Below are 22,783 nucleotides of genomic sequence, written 5' to 3'. Positions count from 1 at the left end.
TAACCAGAGTAGAAAAAGAAGTGGGAGGCCGCGTTGCACAACTGAGCAAGAAGATAAGTACATTAGAGTCTCTAGTTTAAGAAACAGACGCCTCACAGGTCCTTAACTGGCATCTTCATTAAATAGTACCCGCCAAACACCAGTGTCAACATCTACAGTAAAAAAAGGCGGCTGCAGGATTCTGGGCTTCAGGGTAGAGTGGCAAAGAAAAAGCCATATCTGAGACTGGCCAATAAAAGAAAAAGATTAAGAAGGGCAAAAGAACACAGACATTGGACAGAGGAAGACTGGAAAAAAGTATTGTGGACGGATGAATCCAAGTTTGAGGTGTTTGATCACAAAGAAGAACGTTTGTGAGACGCAGAACAAATGAAAAGATGCTGGCAGAATGCCTGACGCCATCTGTTAAGCATGGTGGAGGTAATATGATGGTCTGGGGTTGCTTTGGTGCTGGTAAGGTGGGAGATTTGTACAGGGAAAAAGGGATTCTGAATAAGGAAGGCTATCACTCCATTTTGCAACGCCATGCCATACCCAGTGGAAAGCGCTTGATCGGAGCCAATTTCATCCTACAACAGGACAATGACCCTAAACACACCTCCAAATTGTGCAAGAACTATTTAGAGCAGAAGCAGGCAGCTGGTATTCTATCGGTAATGGAGTGGCCAGCGCAGTCACCAGATCTGAACCCCATTGAGCTGTTGTGGGAGCAGCTTGACCGTATGGTACGCAAGAAGGGCCCATCCAACCAATCCAACTTGTGGGAGTTGCTTCTGGAAGCGTGGGGTGCAATTTCTCCAGATTACCTCAACAAATTAACAGCTAGAATGCCAAAGGTCTGCAATGCTGGAATTGCTGCAAATGGAGGATTCTTTGACGAAAGCAAAGTTTGATGTAAAAAAAATCTTATTTCAAATACAAATCATTATTTCCAACCTTGTCAATGTCTTGACTCTATTTTCTATTCATTTCACAACGTATGGTGGTGAATAAGTGGGACTTTTCAGGAAAACACAAAATTGTTTGGGTGACCCCAAACTTTTGAACAGTAGTGTATATATATATATATAGAGAGAGAGAGAGGGGTTATCTCCTCGACGCAGTGGGCCCGAGTGGACCCCGACCTGCGGCCCTATGCTGCATGTCATTCTCCCTCTCTTTCCCCTTTCATGTCTTTGGCTGTCCTGTCAAACAAAGGACAAAAAATGCCCCCCACAAATTCTGCAAAATAAAATGGTTGATACAACTGACAGTGACAAGCTTGCCCTGCCTTTGTCTTTCAAATAATCACACAATCCCCTTTGAAATAACCCAATCCTTACGCTTTTTTCCTTCTTTTTTAAATCATCAATTGGACAGACTTGGGAATAGTTTTCCCTTTTCTGAAGTTCACATAAAAAAAAAACCCGGATGGGCTGCCTTTACATCTAATGCCTGACACATTTTACCTAGACAGGTGGAAACAGCACATAAAGTCAGTCCCCATTGTCCTGCGTTAGTATTGTACATGGAGACTGGATTACAGTTCACTTGTCAAAGAGAAAGTGGTGTTCCTCTGATATGGCTTTGATTGTGATGGCATGGTTCAGAAGACTCTGTCTATCCCTTATCAACATCATGCTATGTCCATTACACAGTGTAATGGCTTGCCATGTGCCAGATGAGACAAAAAATGCATCCACTTTTCCCTGCATATTGCTGTCTTGCCCTTTTCTCTCTCTTAGCCAAGGATGATGAGCACTATGACTGAGTACATTTTTCGGTATTGCCTGTGTTTCTTCATTATGGGTAACAGTTTGTGTTGTAAGCAATGTAGATGTTTGACGCACCAAGCTACAGCTATTTCCTGGAATCAACACGTTCTTGAAATTTAAGCACTACATTTGAATGAGAGAAAACTATTTCAGCACAGTCCATCTGAGTCTGCATCTCAGTTGCCATGAAAATTGCCCTGTCTGCCTGAAACGCAATTTAGAGCTAAATGACACCAGCTTTTTATTGTTTCCGTCAAAAGAAGTCTACAAGTCAATACCAATTTCTTGTTTAAAGACTTTCCTTGTAACATATTCTCTAATTCCAGTCCTTTTAACAAGCATAGCCCTTGTTAATGAGCTTTAACTCCCTCATAACTCTAGTCTTTATTTACTCTGTGAGACAATGCAAGTCTCATCATCCTTGGCAAAGAGAAAGAAAGGGGCAATACAGCAACATGTAGGGAAAAGTGGATGCATTTTCTGTCTCACATGGCACACTATTATGGACATAGCATGATGCTGATAAGGGGTAGACAGAGCCTTCTGAACCATGCCATCACAATCAAAGACATGTCAGAGGAACACCACTTTCTCTTTGATTGACGAGTGAACTGTCATCCCGTTTCCCGTAACCCAGACCAATGGGGACTGAATTAATATGCTATTTCCACCTGTCTCCACCTCATTGTCTTCCCTGTCTTGTGTATTCAAGTTCGGTCTTCCCCTTCCCCAATGCAAGACTGTCTGCTTCCTTGTGTCCTGTATTCTGAGTTGCTGTTGTTTTCCCTGGATTTTGACCATTGCCTGGTTTTCTGTATTTCCCTTTGTCTGCCGCTGTTGGACACTAGTGCCTGTGAGCTTAATAGCTTGCTAATAAAAACATTGGATTTTATGTACCTGAGTTGTGTATCTGTAGGTCCGTTTTCCTGTGTGCGTGATAGAGGTTAAAGCTGGTCGGAGACTTGTCTGTCTCTGCCAAACCTCATTTCATCTAAAACCGCTCTGATACAACATTTTCTCCAGCATTCTCAGGATAGGGTTTGATTCTCTTCTCGTTGTTCTACACACACTAAACCTAAATACTGAATACTTTCCCATACAGCTGTTTACACTCTGTCATGACACTAAATACCTCTCATGACCTCTAAAAGCCTGTATGATATGCTACAGAAAAATTTAACAAAAGCTTAGATAATTACAGTTGGAACTATATAAATAAATGCCATGTATAAGACTACTGTGTTGTATAGCACTGTAAATCAATCAAAACCACAGTGCTAAATGTGAACAGACGGATCTTTACTGCACTCCTCTGAGAGATTGCTTTTATTTAGTCATCTTTCCAATGGTAAATTATCTTCTTTTTTTTTTTCTTTCCATGAAATCTTACGAGGTACAATTCCAATAAAATGTTATCCCATCAACTCCTTGTGCATGATTGTGGCTGGGGTGGATCAGTGGATCAGTGGATAAGCAGGCAAGAAGGCGCACACATACTTTGAGGCTTGTGCTACAACGCAGGAGTCCAGGGTTTGACCTGTGACAATTTCCAGCACGTCTTCCCCCTCTCTCCCCTTTCTCACCTTGCTGTCCTGTCCATTAAAGGCAGAAAAGCCCCCAAATAATCTTTAAAAAAAAAATAGTTGTGCATGATTCATCATAAAGCGTAATGAGGCCATCAGATTGGCATATAGAAGAAGAGTCACCCGGCTGAAGGCGCCGGCACTCCAGGATCCAGTGCATTACTTTGCCCGTTTTAAGATTAGTAAGTGACAGTGGTGACAAATATACAAGAGATTGGCATGGTTTTATTTCAGTTAGCTTAATAGCTGGTTTGATTTGAATTAAGAGATGATCTTATGGAAAGTTCCCCATGCTTGTCTCTAGGTATGGCGAAGGGTATGTGATGATGTGGGGTTATTTTAATTCTCAAGGCCAAGGGAAGGGGTACTATAAGATCATCTCTCAGTGCAAATCAAACCAGTTATTAAGCTAACTGAAATAACACCATGCCTATCTATAGGTATGGTGAAGGGTATGTGATGATGGGGGGGGATATTTTAATTCCAAAGGCCAAGGGAACTTTATGCATAGTATACTGGATCCATGAAATAACTGGCCTTTAAAATTAAAAGTGTGCCTGCCTCTATGAGAATTTAACATAGGGGTGTGTATACTCATGCCCCCTGTATTTAAAGAAGTCATTCACAAAGAAATGGTGTCCTTTAAGGTTGGATTTTCCTAATTCTTTTGAATTAAGGCATTAAGATCAATTTCTAAAAGATGCTTTTATATTCCTCTTTTTAATCACCTTTAGCCAGGGTGTGTAAACCTATTTAAGCCAATGTAACTGTCAAGTCCCGTCCCTGTGTCAAGTTATTGTTTTGAGTCAGCATTTCTGTTTTTTGCATTTCCTGTGTTATTTTTGAAGGGTTTCTGTACCCCCTTCTGTTGTCTTATTTTACTTCCTGTTGTTATCTTTCCCACCTTTGTGATTACCTGTCCCCGCCCTAATGTGTGCACCCATGTCTTATTGTCTCCCGTCGTGTGTATTTAAGTTCAGTCTACCCCTTACCCCAATGTGAGATTTTCTGCTTCCCTGTGTTCAGCTTTCAAGCTAAATAAACCTTTGCGCTTTATGTACCGGAGTTGTGTAATGTGGGTCCATCCTTCCGTGTGCGTGATAACATCTATTGGGTCTTGTTATTTGATGAGTCAAACATAAAGCAAGTAGCCAGTCAGCGATAATTTACATATTAGCTGTTTGCATGGACACATCCAGCATACTTTGCATTGCTGCAAACCATTTCCCAGATCACAATGAATTGATTTCCTTCCTATAGGCAGCCAACTGTTTCTGTTAATTCCACTACAGTATGAAGCTGAATTTGCAGAGGTTTGTAGGTTGAAAACCTACCGCTGAAAACTGACTAATTTGGAAGCTGCCTTTGTTATGTTTAATACACACACACATCTGAAAATGAGATTACACTGTTTTTTGAAAGATTATTTTTTGGGGGCCTTTTTTCCCTTTATTTCACAGTGACAGTTGATAGACAGGAAAGGTGGGAGTGAGATGGGGGATGACACGCAGCAAAGGCCTCAGCCTACATGGGGCGTACGCTCTTACTGAGTGAGCTAGAGGTCGCCCCTTCACTGTTACTAACCCTTTTACATTGCATCAATTTGTCAATTTACCCTCCCCCACATACAAACATGTTCAACTACCAATGTTATGATTTATGTATAATCTCTGTATAATCTGAGCTCCAGCCACTCCATCTTTTAGTATTGCAAGTCATGTTTGCTTATTGTTTGTCTTCTGGGTTTTACTTCTGACAACATATGGGTCTGGTTTCACAAACAGACTTACTATATGGCTTAGATCTAATTCACGGTCAGATTTCATACAGACGTAAATTCATCCATTGCACAAAGCTGTCTAGTTCTGACCATATTTGCCGGGGATTCTGGGTAAAATATGACTGTTTTTTAAACAAACAAAAGTGGCTTACTGAGAAACTGCATGTGTATCAATACCAAAAAAACAAAAAATGAATACTAAAATCAGTGCAGTGCTGAGCAGCTGTTTCTTTATTTAGCAGGGCTCAGTACTTCTGCTAAATCGACAGTCAGGCTCAGGATAGTTTTCTTGGGCAAACAAACAATTCATACTATTCATTCTACAATTTGCAGTCAACAAAAACATTGTCCCTTCTCATTGCTTACTCCACAACATTGAAAGAAATCCACAAATTATTCTAACTTTTATGCTTAGGCTATCATTTTAGGCTTAAAATAAGTCTGACATTATCTTCGTGAAACTGTCTAACTTGATAAAACTACTAATCTAGGAGCAAAATTAAGACTGGCTCAACACTACAGACCAGTCTACAATATTGTAGAATTGTATTGTCGCACTGTTGCTTGCTCTGTAGGAAACTACTAGAATTGTTGGGTCCTTGTAAATTCTGGAGTGTGGTCTAGACCTACTCTATCTGTGAAGTGTCTTGAGATAACGCTTGTTATGAATTGATACTGTAAATAAAATTGAATTGAATTACTGAAACAATCCCATGGTGGTCACAAACCCTTTTTGTTGCTTGTATTGTGTAATTGTTTTACCCGTAATGCTAAGCACTTTGTAATTTTGCATCTGCAAAAAGTGCTATTGCTTTAAACACCTCCAAGAAGAATGTTTTGCAACATAAAAAGTTTATGAAATGTTTATTGTGATGGATTGCATATGACAAGCGAGTTCATAGTCTCTTTAAGTAGGTTTTCATACCATACTGACGTTGATGTTGACAAAAAACACAAATTCAAAATGTGTGGGATGCTTTGGATTGCAAGCATGTCAACAACACACAATCTGTAGCTGATGAGAAAATATCACACAGCCATCTAATGCATTTCAATCTGTATGCTATGGAGCAAGTGATGTGTCCTCAATCACTTCAGACAGCTGCTCTACTGAACCACTTCACTCTACTCACCCCCCACTTTAATCATTGTACTGAGACATTTCGTAGGGGAAAAAACACACACACAGTCCTACCTGCTGGTGTCAGCGGAGGTGATGGCGATGAGTGGTGGGGTGCGTAGGGACAGTGTCGTGGGCCGTGGTGGAACTGTGACTGTGTCTGACTCTGACTTGCGATCACAGTAGTACTGCTCTGCCTGTCTAAAGGCCAAAGGGGGCAACTGGACTGTCCGGCAAGACAGCCTCCGCACCAGGAAGGGCTCCATGCAGGTGACTGGCCCCGGCTCTGGCGAGTCAGATGAATCATCGGACACCTGAACGAGGAGGAAAGAAGTGTAGGTGAAGAGGAAAACACAGGTTAGAATATGTAGAAAGAAAAAGAAGAGAAATTGTCCTAAAAACGGATTTAACAACAGAACAAAAAACAGCAAAAGGTGAGAGATGGACTTCAAGCATATTAGTAGCCAAGCGTAATTAGTCAAATGGCCAGTAGAGGGTTTTGGTCAATGCAGAATACAGTTTTTAACTAAGTTCAAGGTGTGCAATGTTTTGGTTGGTAAAAGCAAAGGTTAACAAGTGTAATTCAATTCTTCACGTGATGTGTGGCCATGAAAGGCCATAACAACCAACAAATGGTGCAAGTTCCATGTTTTTGTGTTATCTGCTCAAAGTCAAAAGGTTCATAAAGTAATAAAAAGCCCATAAAAATGTAAAGACATCCATATGCCTCAGTCCATGTATATGTGATACATCATGTTGAACAGCACATGGTTCCTTATGATTTTAGTGACCTCAGACCTTTGATCGTCCACTACTGTCAAGTAAAAGTTTTTAATTTTTGTGAAAAAACATGATTTCATTTTGCGTAGAAAATCCTCCTGTTGCCAGTTTATTACTGTAGTTGCCCATAGCTAAAACTAATGCAGTCGAATGTAATGAATCCTACCTTCATGAAGATTAATACATTCAGTTTTTTGAGACGTTGACGTTCAACTGTGATCATTTTAGAAGATGTTGTTGGAATGTATTGCATTATACAGCGAGGTGTTTGATTAGACCACCCTTGTTGCCATAAACCTTTCAAAATGCTTTAGACTGCCTTAGCTTTAGCCAAGTGACAACTTTTAACTGGGAGTATATTTGTGTTAACCCTCATGTTGTCCTTGGGTCATATTTGACCCGTTTTCAGTTATTTTATCACAGAAAATAAGCCATAAATATGTCAACAATAAAAATATCAATTAAATTTGAAAAAGAGACGTCAAAAAAAGCACCTGCAACATTGAAAAAGTGACTAAAATGTCGTAAAAAGCGCTAATAGTGTTTCGTGGTTGACGGGAAGGTTAAGCCACAGCACAGATGCTAAATTTACTTTTGGTACGTTGTTCTTTTTCCAGCAACATGTTGCTTCCAGCTAGGTTCCTCCAGTGACGCTCAAACATAATCCAAGAAACAACCAAGGCAACAAGATTTAGTGTAGTGTTTCATTCAGTGTAAATTACATTTTCATGTGAAAAATGGGTCATGTGCAAAAGGGGTTGCTGGTATTAGTGAACCAGCAGAGACTAAGCACCAACTCTGCAACCTCCAGCTCTACAAAGTCTTTTAGCATCTTACAGGTCATTGTTTTGGTTATTGTTTAAGCTATTCTGGTCAAAAAAGATACAAATACAATACAATATAATACAAAACAGTGTCAGTGGTTTTCTTTCTTGTTAGCAGTAAGCGTAAACACAGAAATGTGGTTAAAGTACTGAGGTGTTTTCAAAGCGAAAACATATATTACATTTTACAAAACAGCCTGTTTTCCTATTTAATTTCAAACATTTTAGTCTACTTTTTTAGTTTGCTGTCATAGTGGCATTAATTTGGTATTTTTTTTCTCTTTCTCTTTTTATATATCTACACCTAGTGTTGATGTATATTATATATGCCTTTTTTTTGTTTCCTTGGTTGAGTACTTCCCAACAGAAAGAAGAGGCTAACTGAAGTCAAAAGGAGGGCACTCATTAATTTAATTTTTTTATATTTTTAATGATATGGTTTCATGATATAAGATACAAAATGTGTGCAAACACTATTTGTAAAAATATTTGTATCACGTTTTATTTGCATTGTAGAGTTAAATGTTTCTTCATTACCCTTTGGGCCTATATTTGTTCGGCTAATTATGTCCATTCCTGTCCTCAGGGTTATCTAGATGACCTCACATTACAGAATTTTTATAGTGCACATAGTTTCTGATAATATTTCTGGTCCTTTAGCCTTTCTACTTGGTCTCTTACTCAGTGTATAGAACACTTTTGTTTTCTATTTCTGCTTTTCATTTTACCGTATCTGCATTTTATTGATTTAAATAGGTTTTTTGCAAATATTATATTTGCATCTTAAATTTTCTTTTGCATGTGACTCTAAGAATGGTTTATGTACTTATGTTGTATGCATTACATTATTGATCAGTGATGCTTCATGAAGAAAACCTGTGAAAAACCAGTGTTGTTGTTCATATTGCTTTTAGGAGGAATGACGATGTCTAGGGATTATTTATTGAATAAATTAAAATACAATGAAAATAAGGTAGTCTTACTGTTGAGGACTTAACAAAGGTTCCAACAAAAAGTCCTATAAAGAAACTCACTTAAAAATAAGAAAAATAAGAAGCTCAAAGTGTAAATGACAAATCACACTGGGTCAATAGAAGAGAAAAAAAAATCAAATTATAAGAATATCAGCGGGAGGTAAGCGCCATCTGAAAGCTGACAGTGCACATCTGTGTTGAGACCATTGTGAGACGAGAGGAAGTCATTCTAAGTCATTGTGGAAACACATCAGGTGGTCGACGTACCATTTATTAGTCATCAGAGAAGCAGATTCTGATGCAGTGAAGGCAACAACAAAGCCTCTCCTTTAAAAACAAGACCACTTTAAGTTACAACTATAATCAAACTTTTCACTGAACGTATGCAACTGGAATCCATTAGCAGATATCAATCTCATTTGGCAGAAAACCAAATATATTACCTAATGCAAATGACTATTTTTATATGCAAATTGCTTTCTCTCTCTGAACACACAATACACTCAAGACTGCTAGACAGAAGTGAATAGAAGATATTTTTGTGTTGTTTCTTTGGTACCTTGGGGACAGCACAAAGTTAATCTGTTATTTGCGTACTGAGTAGTTCCAGGACTATCTTTGGTTCAGGCCACACTTAAATACACAAACACACACATGTGGAGTGAGCTGGGGAAAATAGCACGGTGATCATTATTCATGCCACAAACAGAAAGTTGTCATTGTTTCTGCATTAATAACAAAGCTTCCCCGGTAAGTAAGGGTCAACAGTTAGCATTAACATTCCACACTCTTTTACAGGTGACACACCCTTACATGATATGCCTTTTAAATGAGTACAGATCATAAACTGTTAATATTAATGATATGCAGTCTCTGGTACAGATCAGCCCTCTCCTCCATACACTGAATCTTAGATACGGAGAGTACAGTTAAAAGCCTTGGTCGCCAAGTTAACCTGTCAAGGGGGGTGGGGGTCCGTTTTTGACAAAAGATTAGACGAACAGTACTCCTAAACGGGAATAATACTTAATCTTACTATTTAAATGAACACAACATAGTATTATCATGAAAGCACAGAACAAACCAAGATGATATAACTCCTAAAACTGGTTAAGCTGGTTTTGTACTTCAATGGTGAAAATTCCCTAACAAACTTTCAATTAATTAAATTACATAAAACCGTTTGAAAGGCAGTGGACCTAGTCAATTAATCCGTCTTACTTCAAATAATCATGAAACAATAGCAGGCTGAAATTATTCTTATTTTGGCCTTTTTCTTATAATGCAGAATTTCATACAGTAGATTGATTTACTTTGTGAAGCAGAGGTGCATAGCTTGGGTCAGTCTGCTGAATAAAACACCTATTTGCCCTGCACGTGTAAATAAATGAATTATCCTGGCAGTGAGCACTACACGCTGCCTCTTATAGCATAATACTTCTCTATTAGACCAGAAGGACTGACTGTCAGCCAAAAATGAAGGAGGAAGAAAATATGTGCAAACGTGTGTGTGCGCATGCAGGTCTGCATGTGTGCGTGCGCTCCCCTCTTCATCTTCGTCGTGACTTTTATGCCCCACCATACATCATGCAGCCAAAGGACCCTCCACCCATCCACCCCTGCATCCATCAAGATGCCAATCTTCATCCCGGAAGCCATCAAGCCTTTCATTCCTACATAATTCCCCGTAACAGACTTGCCGCTGCAGACAGTGCCTTACAGAGGAGAATGATGGAGCCAATATGATTAACTCTCACTTTTTATTTGATGGATGATGGATCTAATGAGTCAATGAAGTTGTGTCAGTAATAACCATAACCTCTTTTGACACAGACTACTATATAATTGATGTAGTCGCCGTTTGATCTTTTTGTTATTCTTACAGTGATACAGGGAACTGCTGTTATATTTGCACTTGCATTGTAGCCCTATTTAATCAAACTATGAATGATTTATGCATTTAAACTCATTATTTTTTCCTTTTGTATTATACTGGATTGCATGTCCATACATTTGTCTGTTACAGAAATATCCAACATGAAGATTTAAGATTAGTTTGTGTCCTTTGGTGTTTCCTCCTAGATATACTGTATACTTCACATCTGATGAAAGTCAAGTCTAATAAAACTAATATGTAAATTAAAGATTCCCTTAAGAAAAGAGAAGAATAATAAACGGTATGTGAAAATGACTTTAGTCCCGTCGAGAACCATGGGTCAGAGGTGTGACACAAGAGACTGCCGAGAGTACAAAGGTTATTACACCCAACACTGTGTGTTTCCCGACTGCAGATTTTACACACAGTCCTTAACATGCACTCACTTGTGCTGGCTCTCCTGATGCCTTAAGTCGCCCTTTACGATAAGTGTGATCAGTGAAAAGGTTAATTGGTCTGCAGTGACTCTTCTGTGCTCTCTGTGTACTTCATGTGTCAATCCAATGATGGTCTAGTGCCACTGTTTTGGAAGGGGGCCAGCAGGTTTGGGTTTGGGCATCAGCCCTGTGTTTTGGGTGACAGCATAGCAACCCAGAAGTTTGATTTATGCTTTCCTGTTTGTATGTTTGTATCTTGACAAAAGGCTCTGAGCATGTGCAAACTTTACCAACTCCACCAAGGACCAGGGAGCTGCGGGTGTTAGCATGATATTGTAGCACCCAAGACCGTCTCTAACGCAGTGGATGTTCCAGTCAAATCTTTTCACTGCGGAGGAAGGTCTGGCTGGTTCACACAACTTTTTTTGGATAGGAGAAAAATGTGCTCTGGTTTATTGCCATTTCTTTAGACCAATCACAATCATCTTGGGTGGCGCTAAGAGCTGGATGCAGGTACGGTGCCTCGGAAAGGACTTAGTTTTGTTTTTTTTGTGATAAGAATATTACTCAAAAATTTGATAAATATAATTTAATTGTCCATTCTAGCTAAGAGGATGTTTCCAATCAACCGGAATTTAGAATGCCAACACAAAAAATGTGGAAGGTGACGGACGTCTGGCCGAAAATGACGGTCATCCAGCGGAACTGGAACTATCCAGTAAATGAAACGCGGTCGATGTAGACTACTTCTTTTCTAACATCATACCACAAAATACTGCAATTTGGTTAGGTAACGTAGCTCACTGGCTGTTGAAGTAACGATTGGTTACTAGGTAGGAAGCCAGCTCGCATGGCATGCCAACGTTTGCAGCTTGCTGGATAAACACCCTGATTATTCTCTTGCATTTCATGTTCTGGAAAGGTGATAAAAAAAAGGCATGACCATTCTAACAATTTAGATACCAAGTATTTCTCTCAAAGGAGCCCCATGCTCATTGAGAAATCCAAACCATGACAGTCTGGTTGGGCCTAGTTACAGTTGCTATGTTGATGGGACAATTGGGGAGAGGTTTAGCAAACAGTCAATTTAGCGCAGCAAACTATTCAAACGTTCATACAAAGTAATAAAATTAGGATTACTTTCAGGTCTATAAATCAGCCTAGAGACATATAGTGATTCCCTCCTTTCATGTCATTGTTAGGAAGGACTTCATTCAAGGAAAATGTGGTTTCAATGGGCATTTAATGGGATTTTGGTGGCTGAGAGAGGAAATGATTCAATGCAAAATAAGTCCAGTTCTGACTTGAACCCTTAGTTCTTATGTTTGCACAGTACTGACAAAAATGTGACAGAAAAAAGTTACTGTGAAGACAGAGAGGTGGAAAGTATGAACAGCCTGATAAAGTTTGATCACGACAGCATATCAATATGTATTACCGAATGAAATCTCTGCACCTATTATAAAATAGATACACACTTGGGAAAAGCACACACACTTTGCTTTATTTTATAATGGAAATAGTTAACAATGTATTTGCTGGAAAATGATTCACCAACTCATCTGCAGCGTGCTTGATGTGAGACTTCTTAGATATGCAGGTGGTTCAATATTGGTTCCATTTATGTATTTTTATCACATGCAGCTCTTGTTTATTCATGTAAGGACTGGGAGTCGGCCGCATCTTTACTTATCTTATTACATTCCCTTCATCCTAATTCCGTCATCTTCTTGTCGTGTCCTCTGACTTTGTGATTAAACCAAACAATCTAGGCTCCTTTTCACTGTTCTACCTTTCAAATGGTCTTGCTGCGCAACAGAAATCAGGCACGTCGGCATACCATCCGTCTCTATTGTCACGCAGCATCGCTATTACAGCTTTGAAAGTTACTCTCTCCCTCATGCATGATTTATTAACTAGTCGTATCAATTAGACTATTTCCTCAGCAAACAGGAAGCCATCCCTTTTTCAGAAACAGAATTTTTCATTAGCACCTTTTTCTGTTGACCTTAAGAGGGATTAACATGGCACCAAGATGGTCGTTTCTTGGCCTTTCAATTTTTCCAAGTGTTCAGAGTGAAAACAGCATCTGAACAAGACCACAGTCATGTTGGCTCTTTTTGTTTTATAATTGCCCTAGAAATGACTGACAATAATGGCGTCAAATCATTAGTATGCAGTGGATGTGTCGATGTCTAGAAGAGCTCCCTTCCTTGATGCATTTTTTTTTTTTTTTTTTATCTTCCACTGAAAGTGTCAAAGCATTACCTGGGGCAAGCTGAGAGGCATTCCCTTCCTTTCTTTCTTTGTTGAGCTCAGTGTCCAGCAGGGTTGGTTCCAATCTTGCAGCTGGCTTCACTGGAATTTGCCCTAGTCTTCCAAAGGCGGTGGTGTTGACAATACGGGGATAGATGGAGGGGGGCCTTGTGGTAGCTCTTCATCCTTCCAATGTAATCGCAGGTTGTTGCAGGACCTGGTTGTGCCTGGTTTAGGTTCATGGGTGTAGGGAGAACATCGTAAGTCGCTCTGATGGTGAAACTTCATGTGCTTTCCTCCATCTCCCAAAGATCCTTCCAGGTGAGCTTATGATGCTCAAGACTTTTTCCAGCTAGTCCATTGGCTTTGTTTGGACTGGGAGACTTTGCACAGATCTCTGCCTCGCATCACCATTTCAGTTTCACTGTATGTTGCATGAGCGAATCAGGAGCCATGTTGATAACATGTGTATTGATCTTACTAACGCGCAACAAGTTGTCATACGTCAACACTTCCGAATCAAACTCAGCAGAGCGGTTTTTCTATAAGAAACTTAACAAAACGGCCACGATCATGAAATGTTTTAAGGGTTAGATTAAAATACAGCAATGCACCATCAGCGCTTACTACTGTTATACCCAGTATGTAGTAATAGTAGTAGTAGTAGATTTATTTATTTGATTAGGACAATGCACATTAATCAACATTTCTGTAAATGCACCAATGTTATGTTAATGCCAGTCGGCTAATTTTTAACTGTAGTCCTAGTTACCTAGCAGGCATGTCTTTATCGCATTTTAGCATGTCATGTGCAATCCGCCATTGTCAGTGCCATCATTCATCTCTGATTAATCTGATTTTTGTCAGAGAATTAATCTTAAAAGGATTCTGGGTAAAGCCTGGAAGCAATGTGAGAAGTGACTAGAATAGAAGTTAACACAGCTAAAGCAAAGGGAGGGAGGGAGAGAGAGAGAGAGAGAGAGAGAGAGATGAAATGGAAAGCTTGCTCTTGGAGGAGATGCAGTAAATCACCTGGTTAAAAAACAATTTAGTCCCTCCATTTATTTGCCGGTACCAAGGCAGCTCTCAGCTTTCTAAAAACCTATATTACATCTGAAACCAGGAGCTAGAAGGAGGTTTAATCTCCAATCTTCCCTGCTCCGCCTGAACAGCATTGGCTCTAAAGAAAACATGTATGCAGTGTATGCAACCGGATTTATTTAGTAAAGTTTGATATCCACGGCTCTTGTTACTCTGCAATCTGAATGTCTTCACCAGTCACGGGTTTGCACGGCACATGCCGTCTTTAGTTTATCTATAGATAAACACAGGTTTTTCTATCGCTTCACAGTGAGAGTTACTGGTATTTACAACCAGGGTGTGTGTTTTTACTGTTTGAACTAATGGTTTACTTAGCTGTAAAACATAGTAAGTATCCTGTGGGGTAATACCAATTAACTCAGTTCATCAGTACACAGTCCTCACAGCTTCACACATCAGATTATCAGGGTCAGGGGATGAAGTAATCTTGGGAATTTGTACTGTGTACTGTCTCACTCCTCTTTTTGCCTTGGATCCACATTATGAATACATATGCAGACATATGCAGGTTAATATTATGTTCTGCATTGGAAACAAGTTTACAAGTTTATTTTTCACGCCTATAGGTAACAAAATATTTGGTGTATTTACAGTACTAGAGATGGAAAAGCAGAAAGCTGGTGAACAGAGTGGGGTGATTTTGCTATCATTTTTTTATTGCAAACTATAGACAACAGATAGGTTTTTCACTGAAAGTGGCAGTAAATTTGTTTTGACCTTTAATGGTTCTCTGAAGGTCTGAATTCTCCATCAATCATCAGAAAACCTCAGTTTCATCACACATTTGCTGTGTAAAATACAGTGTGAAATACCACATGTGGCAGTAATGCTGTATTCAAACATTTTGTGTTCTTTGCATTACATTGTGTGGGATATCAAACACCTCCATACCTCTTTTTGGTGTATGCTGATAAATGTTCATGATAATCAGATTTCTATTCCTCGACAATTCTGGCACACATCAGGCCATGAGATCCCCCCCCTTTTTTAATTTCAAGTGATGCCCATCTTACATTTCCATTGGTATTTGATTCACCCCTTGGGCTATACAATGGCTAGCTTCTAATGAGGTTGCAAAAAGTATCCAATTTGTCCAGCAGGATATGGTAATTTGTAAAGGCAAAACAAACAGGGGGTAACAGGGTATACTATGATGACACATATCTTGTTTCCAGTTATCTTAGCAGGGAAAGTAACAAAAATAAGACACGGGAAAAGATTTACTGTGAGGGAACTAGCAGGACAAGTGATGAAGACGTAACAATGGTGCACTTAAAGAGCAATGTCACACGTGTCTTAGGCTACAACATTTGCTGTCAAATACAGCAGACATCTCTTCACTGCGAGCTGCCTGTCCCCAGAACACACTGCAAAAAAAAACGTGGGTTCTGTAGACAGCCATGGGTCTACAAACAGCAACAAAAACAAACTGCTCCCACCTACACCACAAAGCAAACACAGGCAGTGTTCCAGCATTCCAGCCAATAACCAATAAGAAGGATTTGGGGGTGGGGGTTGGATGGGTTTCTGGCACAGAAGGGAGGTGGAGGGGACAAGATGAGGAGGCAAGCTAGTCTCATTTTGTATGAAAAGTAACGTCACCCAAGATTGCTTGGAGCGCCTTTGAGTGTCTTATTGGAGGTGTGGGAGATGAATCCCTTTGGTTTCAAAGAGCCCCCCTTTAGCCTTTTAGGTGGGAGAACAAATGTCTGGCCGGGACAAGACCCAGAGTCTTCCTCAGCTTCAGACATGCGAAGCACTGGTATGTGCACAACAAAATCGGATGCAATACCCTGGAGGTGCCCCAAGTCTACTTTTGCAAAAACAAATGCTAACACTCATAGGTGGCTAAAGTATTTAAACCCCACAACACATTTTCTGTATTTTTCCCCATCTGTGCAAAGGGTCAGGGTCACTGTACTGTAATATAGAGACATAAAGTGGAGCCTACTTGCAATGTTTGTATCTAAATGCAATAAATTGCTCTGAAGATAAAACGTGAGGGTCTGGATTGTTTCGTAACAGGAAAGTGAGACAGAAAGATACATGTCTTCCATGAATTGAATCAGGGTAAACAGTGACATGAACAAGACGGCAGATTCATCACTCCATGAATCTTCCATGTCGACCTTTCTCAAGCAGAGTTTACACACCGACCGTCATTCATCAGCCCCTAAAACCGTACTTGTGCAAGAGTCATCACACAAACAGGTTGTGAAATGAGAGCGGTGATCGGCAGAATAAATAAATAAATATTGAGCCTGCCAATCTATCTACCTATGTGCGTGGTTGGTGATTTTATGTGCAGGTGCCCCACAGACAACAGAACAGGCAGAAAGCCCCTGACAAGTATGTGTGGACCAGATAAAAGAAATTTGCCCCTTTGAGTTTTGGCAGGCTTGAGGAGAAAAACACATGTAATTTCCCTGAGTGCCAGAGTCCTCATTGTATGGAGCTGCCTGCTAGTAAAATTACGTGTATCAAATATGCAGTAGATTAATCCATTCTCTCATAAATAAACAAGCAACCAGACAAGCAGTTGCTCAAAAACAATTCACAATGTTTGCACTGGGCTTGTCAAATCAATGATAAGAAAACTGCTTTTATCAAGTTTATCTAACAATGGCGACTGCTGTGTATGATGCAGTAAAATGTTCTTTTAGGTAACAAAATAGTGGAGGGTGGATTTAGAGGAAAAGACAAAGTTCCCTTTCTCCCTGAGTTGAGATATTTAAAAAGAAAATCTTGGCATTATTGTTTTTGATACGTGGTATCTGTCTTAAATGGCTCTCTCAAATCCTGCAGGGGATTTCAAGTGTTAAAAGCTAGAGTGGAGGCCTTTTGGGAATTGTTTATCACAAAACTGTACTTAATGTTTAGAGTGTTAATGCTCGTTTTAAGATGTCTGTGAGGTTAAGGAATATACAGTATATATATATTTATTTATTATTTGTTTTATATATTCTTTGTCCATTTTCTTTATTTGAGCTCCTTCAGCTGTCTTTGTCTGACTTATCCTTCAGTCACTTTTCTGCTTCTCTAATAATGTTCCCCTCCTCTGATCCTGTTAAATCTAATTCCCCAGTTCTTTTCATTTAATATCTTGTCATCCACTTCCCCTCTACTTATCCTGCCAGCCTTCAACTGTATGAGCTGAGTGTCAACTGGCTTTACTGGCGATTTATGTGATTTTAAGTCATCAAATAATTCAAGCTGAGTCCTCCTCCTCCTCCTCCTCCTCCTCCTCCTCCTCCTCCTCCTCCCTCTTTGCACTCTTCCTATGCATTAAATCCTAACCATCATCTTTCACCATATCGCCCTGTTAGGTCTCCTCACTCAGAACCTGCTCCCCTTATCCTCAAGGCTGGAGAGGCCCAACACATGGCCTAAATGCTCCCCTGCTGGGCTCTAATTGGTGATCAAGATGTGCGCGGGAAGGAGACGGAGCGGCGTTTGGGCCATTTCTATTCCCTCATCACATTCACATGGCCCCAGTCACATCTGCGTAACCATGGTGATTCTGATAAGGTGACTCATGACTATTCATCAATGGTACTGCCTGATTGGACAGCCCCCGAGAGCCTTGCGAAACGTATTCATCAGCACAGCCTGTGTCCTTGCTCTACCTCAATATGCACCTCAGAATGATGAGGGAGCATCTCTGCTACTCTGTGTGTTTTTCCACATTCACTTCTTGTCTTAATCTCACCCCCCACACCTCCTCTCTTCTCTCTAATTACCTGTCCTCTCTTGCTGTCCCACCCATTTCTCTCGCAACACTTGTCTCTCTTTTGTGCCCCCTTGCCCTGCTCTCTTCACTTGGTCTTAATTGACGAAGGCATTAATCACAGGCACATCTGACATAAATTATTGCTCACCTCGCCAAAACTCTTACTGCTGCTTGATTACAAATCCCGCCCACTCCCGCTTCCAAACATTCGAAAATCCCGCAGGACATGTTAGAAAATCCATTGTCTCTTCAATGACACAAAATGTGAAACATCAATCAGTGTTTTGTTCCATTAGTAGTGGTTTTATACCCTTTTAAAAGGTTATGTTTTCCTGTTGCTGTTGGTTTTTTTAATAAACATTTACATTTATGCAGGTCTTTTTAATATTATGGCAGTGGGACTACATGCTTTTTGTTTTAATTTAATTTTAAGCCTCAGCTCGAGCAGGCTTTCTCGCAAGCAATCATGTCTTTGGATATTTTTTCATTGGTGAACTCTGGCTTTAGTGTTTCCCCACAGGAGATACAAAGAGCTCATCAATTTAGCATCAATTTATATTTTCTCAAAGCAGCACTGTTTAACACAACACTGGTGTACACATATGTCCCATAAAGCTACAGAAAAGTGCATCTGAACTATAGAATTAATAATTATAAGATTAATATTAATAAATGTAATTTATATAGCGCTTTTCAAGGACTCAAAGTTGCTTTACATGGCATGGTAGAAAACAAAAACAAAGCAAAACAAGACTCAGGCACAGATAAAAAGGGCGGGGGCTGTAGGGCTACAGATAGACAGAGGTGAAGAGATTTTAGTTTTAAGGCGGGACTGTAAGATGATGAGGGACTCAGAGGTGCGGATCTCTTGGGGGAGAGAGTAGTCCAGTCGGGAAGAGATGAAGGTGTGAATGAGTCTTTCAGCAGCGGGGGGTGTGAGAAAGGGTCCGATTTTGAGATGTTGCGGAGGTGAAAGAAGGAGGTTTTAATGACATGGCGGATGTGGAGCTCAGGGGCGAGGGTGGAATCAAAGATCACGCCACGATTGCGGGCTGGGGAGATGGGGAGACAAAGGTGCCATCGATGGTGAGAGTGGGGTTATTGATTCTGCTCAGTGTGAATTTGGAGCATATGAGGAGGAATTCTGTCTTATTGCTGTTGAGTTTGAGGAAGTTGTGTTGCATCCAGGTTTTAATAGCTGACTGATGTGGGAGAAGGGAAGATTGTGGTGGGATCCGATGCTGAGGTAGATCTAGGTGTCATCGGCGTAACAGTGGAAGTCCAGGTTGAAGTGGCGGAGTATCTGACCAAGGGGAAGGATGTAGATGATGAAGAGAAGGGGGCCGAGTACGGAGCCTCGGGGAACACCTTGAGTGACTCTGGCTGTGGCAGAGGTGTGGATATGAAGAGAAATGAAGTGGGATCTGTTAGAAAGGTAAGAACGGAGCCAGCTGAGTGCAGTACCTTTGATACCAAGGTCTTTGAGTTTGGTGAGCAGGATGTTATGGGTCACGGTATTGTAAGCTGCACTTAGGTTGAGGAGGACAAGGATGTTGAGGGAACCGGTGTCAGCAGAGGTGAGGAGGCTGTTTCTGTGCTGTGAAGGGGACGGATACCAGATTGGAGGCGTTTGAATTGATTATTGGCATTAAGATGGGTTTGGAGGTGTGAGGCAACGATACATTCCAGGGCTTTAGACCGAATAGGGAGAATTATATTTCTTTATATATTATTTATGTATGGCTTCTATACATTCCAAGAGAAAGTTGAAATGTGTGGCTTTCTGTCTTAGCTTTCACTGTGATTCACATATAAGGGTGGGCCATGAGGCAAACTTACAGCAAGAATGGAAATCTTTTTCTTTTCCTCTTTTATATTTTGGCTTCCCACAAGAGTCATTTTTAGGGCAAATGCTCTGCCTCTGCATACTCAGTGTATTTCCTCGCTGGTGTCAGACAATTTGAAAGACTTGCACACTGGCGCTACGTTTGAACTTCAGTTGAAGGTCAGCAGTCGAGGATTATGATTGAATATCTTATTCATGTACAGAGGGGGGGGAGAGAGGATATGCCTCATAGTGTCTGCTGTTGCTCTATCCAAGCTCCATCTCTAGTTGAACACAGAAGCTCTGACCTCTCTAGTGTTCTGTAGGATTTCAAGGAAGCTGCCTAATGAATCCAGATGGATAGTGGTGGGTGACTCCGATAACATCAAGTGAGAGCCCAGATACAGTCAGTTAGATGTTGATTTTAGTGTAGCTGTTATGGGGATGGGGGTTGAAGGAGATATGCATGAAAGGAATGTTTGTAGAGATTGTATAAAATAGTGCTAGAAATGACAGTATTGGATACTCACATCACTTATTACAACATAATTAAATCATCATCGTAAAGATTTCAACTCACTAATCCAGGGTTGATTAGTTAAACATCTTTCTCGTGTTGTGAGCAGCAAAGTGAGTACAGGCATATTCACAAGTCGGTTCCAAATTTGAATCATCTCACACTAAATGAGTCACGTTTGGGGTTTCCACCACATCTCACCATTAATGGCCAAAACTGGTGTGACTAGGGACTTTCCAGAAATTATTGAGTAGCTCTATAATTAACTGTGTTACAACTTGCATTTTCATGGAACCACTTATTACAAGAAACATAATCTGAATCAGAAAATCCACAAGACCTATACAAACTCCGTATAATTACATATATAATGGAGTACAATAGAATACATAAGAATGGTTTTGCCTATCAAGATGTAGAGTTGCTCTAAAGAAAAAAGATGAAAGGATGTAATGGGAAAAATAAAAGGACAAAGCTGCTGTTCACTTACACTGTTCCGCTGGCTTTCGTCCCCGGACCGGTCATTCTTTTGCATGGTGCGTGCCACCTCTGAAAACAGGCAGGCTTCAGTCACACAGTTATTCGGAAAGGGGGGGTCAGCAAAAGAATACAAGCAAAACATGTGTGAGGAGGTAGCCAATCTCAACTAATCCCCAAACTAATCATGTAAACTTTAACAAGTAAATCAAACATTCTGCTAGATTTGAAAAACAGATTGCTCAAATCTTGGATATATTTTTATGCAGTGTAAGGAGTTTTTTAATGTGTTTGTTTTCTAACAAGATAGCACTGTCTTATCAGGCTGAGGGGTTTTGTGGTTTGAGAATGTGAAAGCGTTGATCTCCTAGACAAGTACATGTGTGTGGTGGAGGAGGAACACAATGCATGTGTGTGTGTTGTGTTGGTTGAGAAAGTAGCCATGCTGGGATCCACTGGCCTATTAGAATGCATTAGAGTGTAAAAGGTCAGTGAATTATCAGCCAGACTTACGTTACACAACCGTGTTCTGTTTACCTGGCCTAATAACCTCGAGCATACACCTGCCTCTCTCATCTCTCTCTTTGTCACTCACACACACACACACACACACACACGCACACGCACACGCACACGCACACGCACACGCACACGCACGCACACACACACACACACACACAAACACACACACAGAAACACAGACACACACACCTGAATTGAATTTTCACAACCGTTAATTGAGTGCTAAGTGCTGAGACTAATGGAAAAAATCCTGTAGAACTTCAAAGAAGTAAACAATCGAATTCTGGTGTGGTTTGATCATATACAGTAAGTCTACCTGTGTTTAAGTATTCCTGTCACGTCTCACATTGTCTGGTTTATATCAACCAGCAAGAAGTATCAAGAAAGTAAGGAGACAATTCAGTACTCCTCATTTTGATCTGCTTTTTCTGTAAGAACTCACGCTGTCCTCTCTGTGTATTTCTATCAAGTTTTGTGTGAATGCATATATGCAGTCCCTGAATAAAATATCTTCCCTATACAGCAGCTATCTTTATGGTTGTCTGTGTTTCAAATTAGGGAACACAGACGAACACAGCTAACAGTTCATTTTTATCAGCCTATTCCATGCAAAGCAACACCTGCATGTCACTTGCCATTTATTACAAACACTTCAATTACATGGTCCATGAGCTTAGAAACAACACCAATTTCACTTAATCCCTGTCTACCAGGACTCATCAGCAACACTGGGTGTACTTTGAATGAGTGATCAGCCAAACGGCTAACACATTATCCTCCACTCTGGTCCCTTAGCTCGGGCCCATCTCCACTAAATAGATGTGGAGTGACAGGACTGCCTGGTAATTACCAAAAGACAGAAAAACCGACAGAGCTGACCGGACAGTCTCCATCGATTGGTCTCTGAGGAGAGAGATTGGTCATTACATGGTGCACAGGCTTTGCATGATGTTGTAGTAAAGAGCACCATGTGTATAACTCTGCATAGAGGCCAGAATGTATGCACAAAACCTAGCATGCACATGAACGTATAATATCACACCTTGTTTCAATAGACAGTGGCTGCACTCCTTTTTGTCAGAGTTTCTTTGGATACTCTCCTTCCCGCTGTACATATACATTTTGATTATCAAATTGTCAGAAATAACATGAAAATGCATAGATTTCGGTCAACACAGACTGATTGCCTTTACTGTATGCAGAGTGATCATGCTTGCTGCCGTGTGT

The 22,783-nt window shown here is 40.3% G+C and overlaps 1 protein-coding gene across 1 annotated transcript in view; it reads right to left on the bottom strand.

Moving 5' to 3' along the window:
• The window catches only part of pde4d (phosphodiesterase 4D, cAMP-specific), a 181,788-nt gene that overhangs the window by 142,167 nt on the left and 16,838 nt on the right, over positions 1-22,783 (bottom strand). The window contains exons 2-3 of the mRNA XM_034872668.1: positions 21,048-21,106; positions 6,313-6,551 (exon numbers count right to left, since the gene is read on the bottom strand). Coding sequence (XP_034728559.1) covers positions 6,313-6,551; positions 21,048-21,092 — 284 coding nt within the window. The 5' untranslated portion in view covers positions 21,093-21,106. The remainder of the gene's footprint in view (positions 1-6,312; positions 6,552-21,047; positions 21,107-22,783) is intronic.

This window comes from Etheostoma cragini, chromosome 5 (genome assembly GCF_013103735.1).
Source record: "Etheostoma cragini isolate CJK2018 chromosome 5, CSU_Ecrag_1.0, whole genome shotgun sequence".
NCBI lineage: Eukaryota > Metazoa > Chordata > Actinopteri > Perciformes > Percidae > Etheostoma > Etheostoma cragini.
This window is presented reverse-complemented; position numbering and strand designations above follow the sequence as displayed.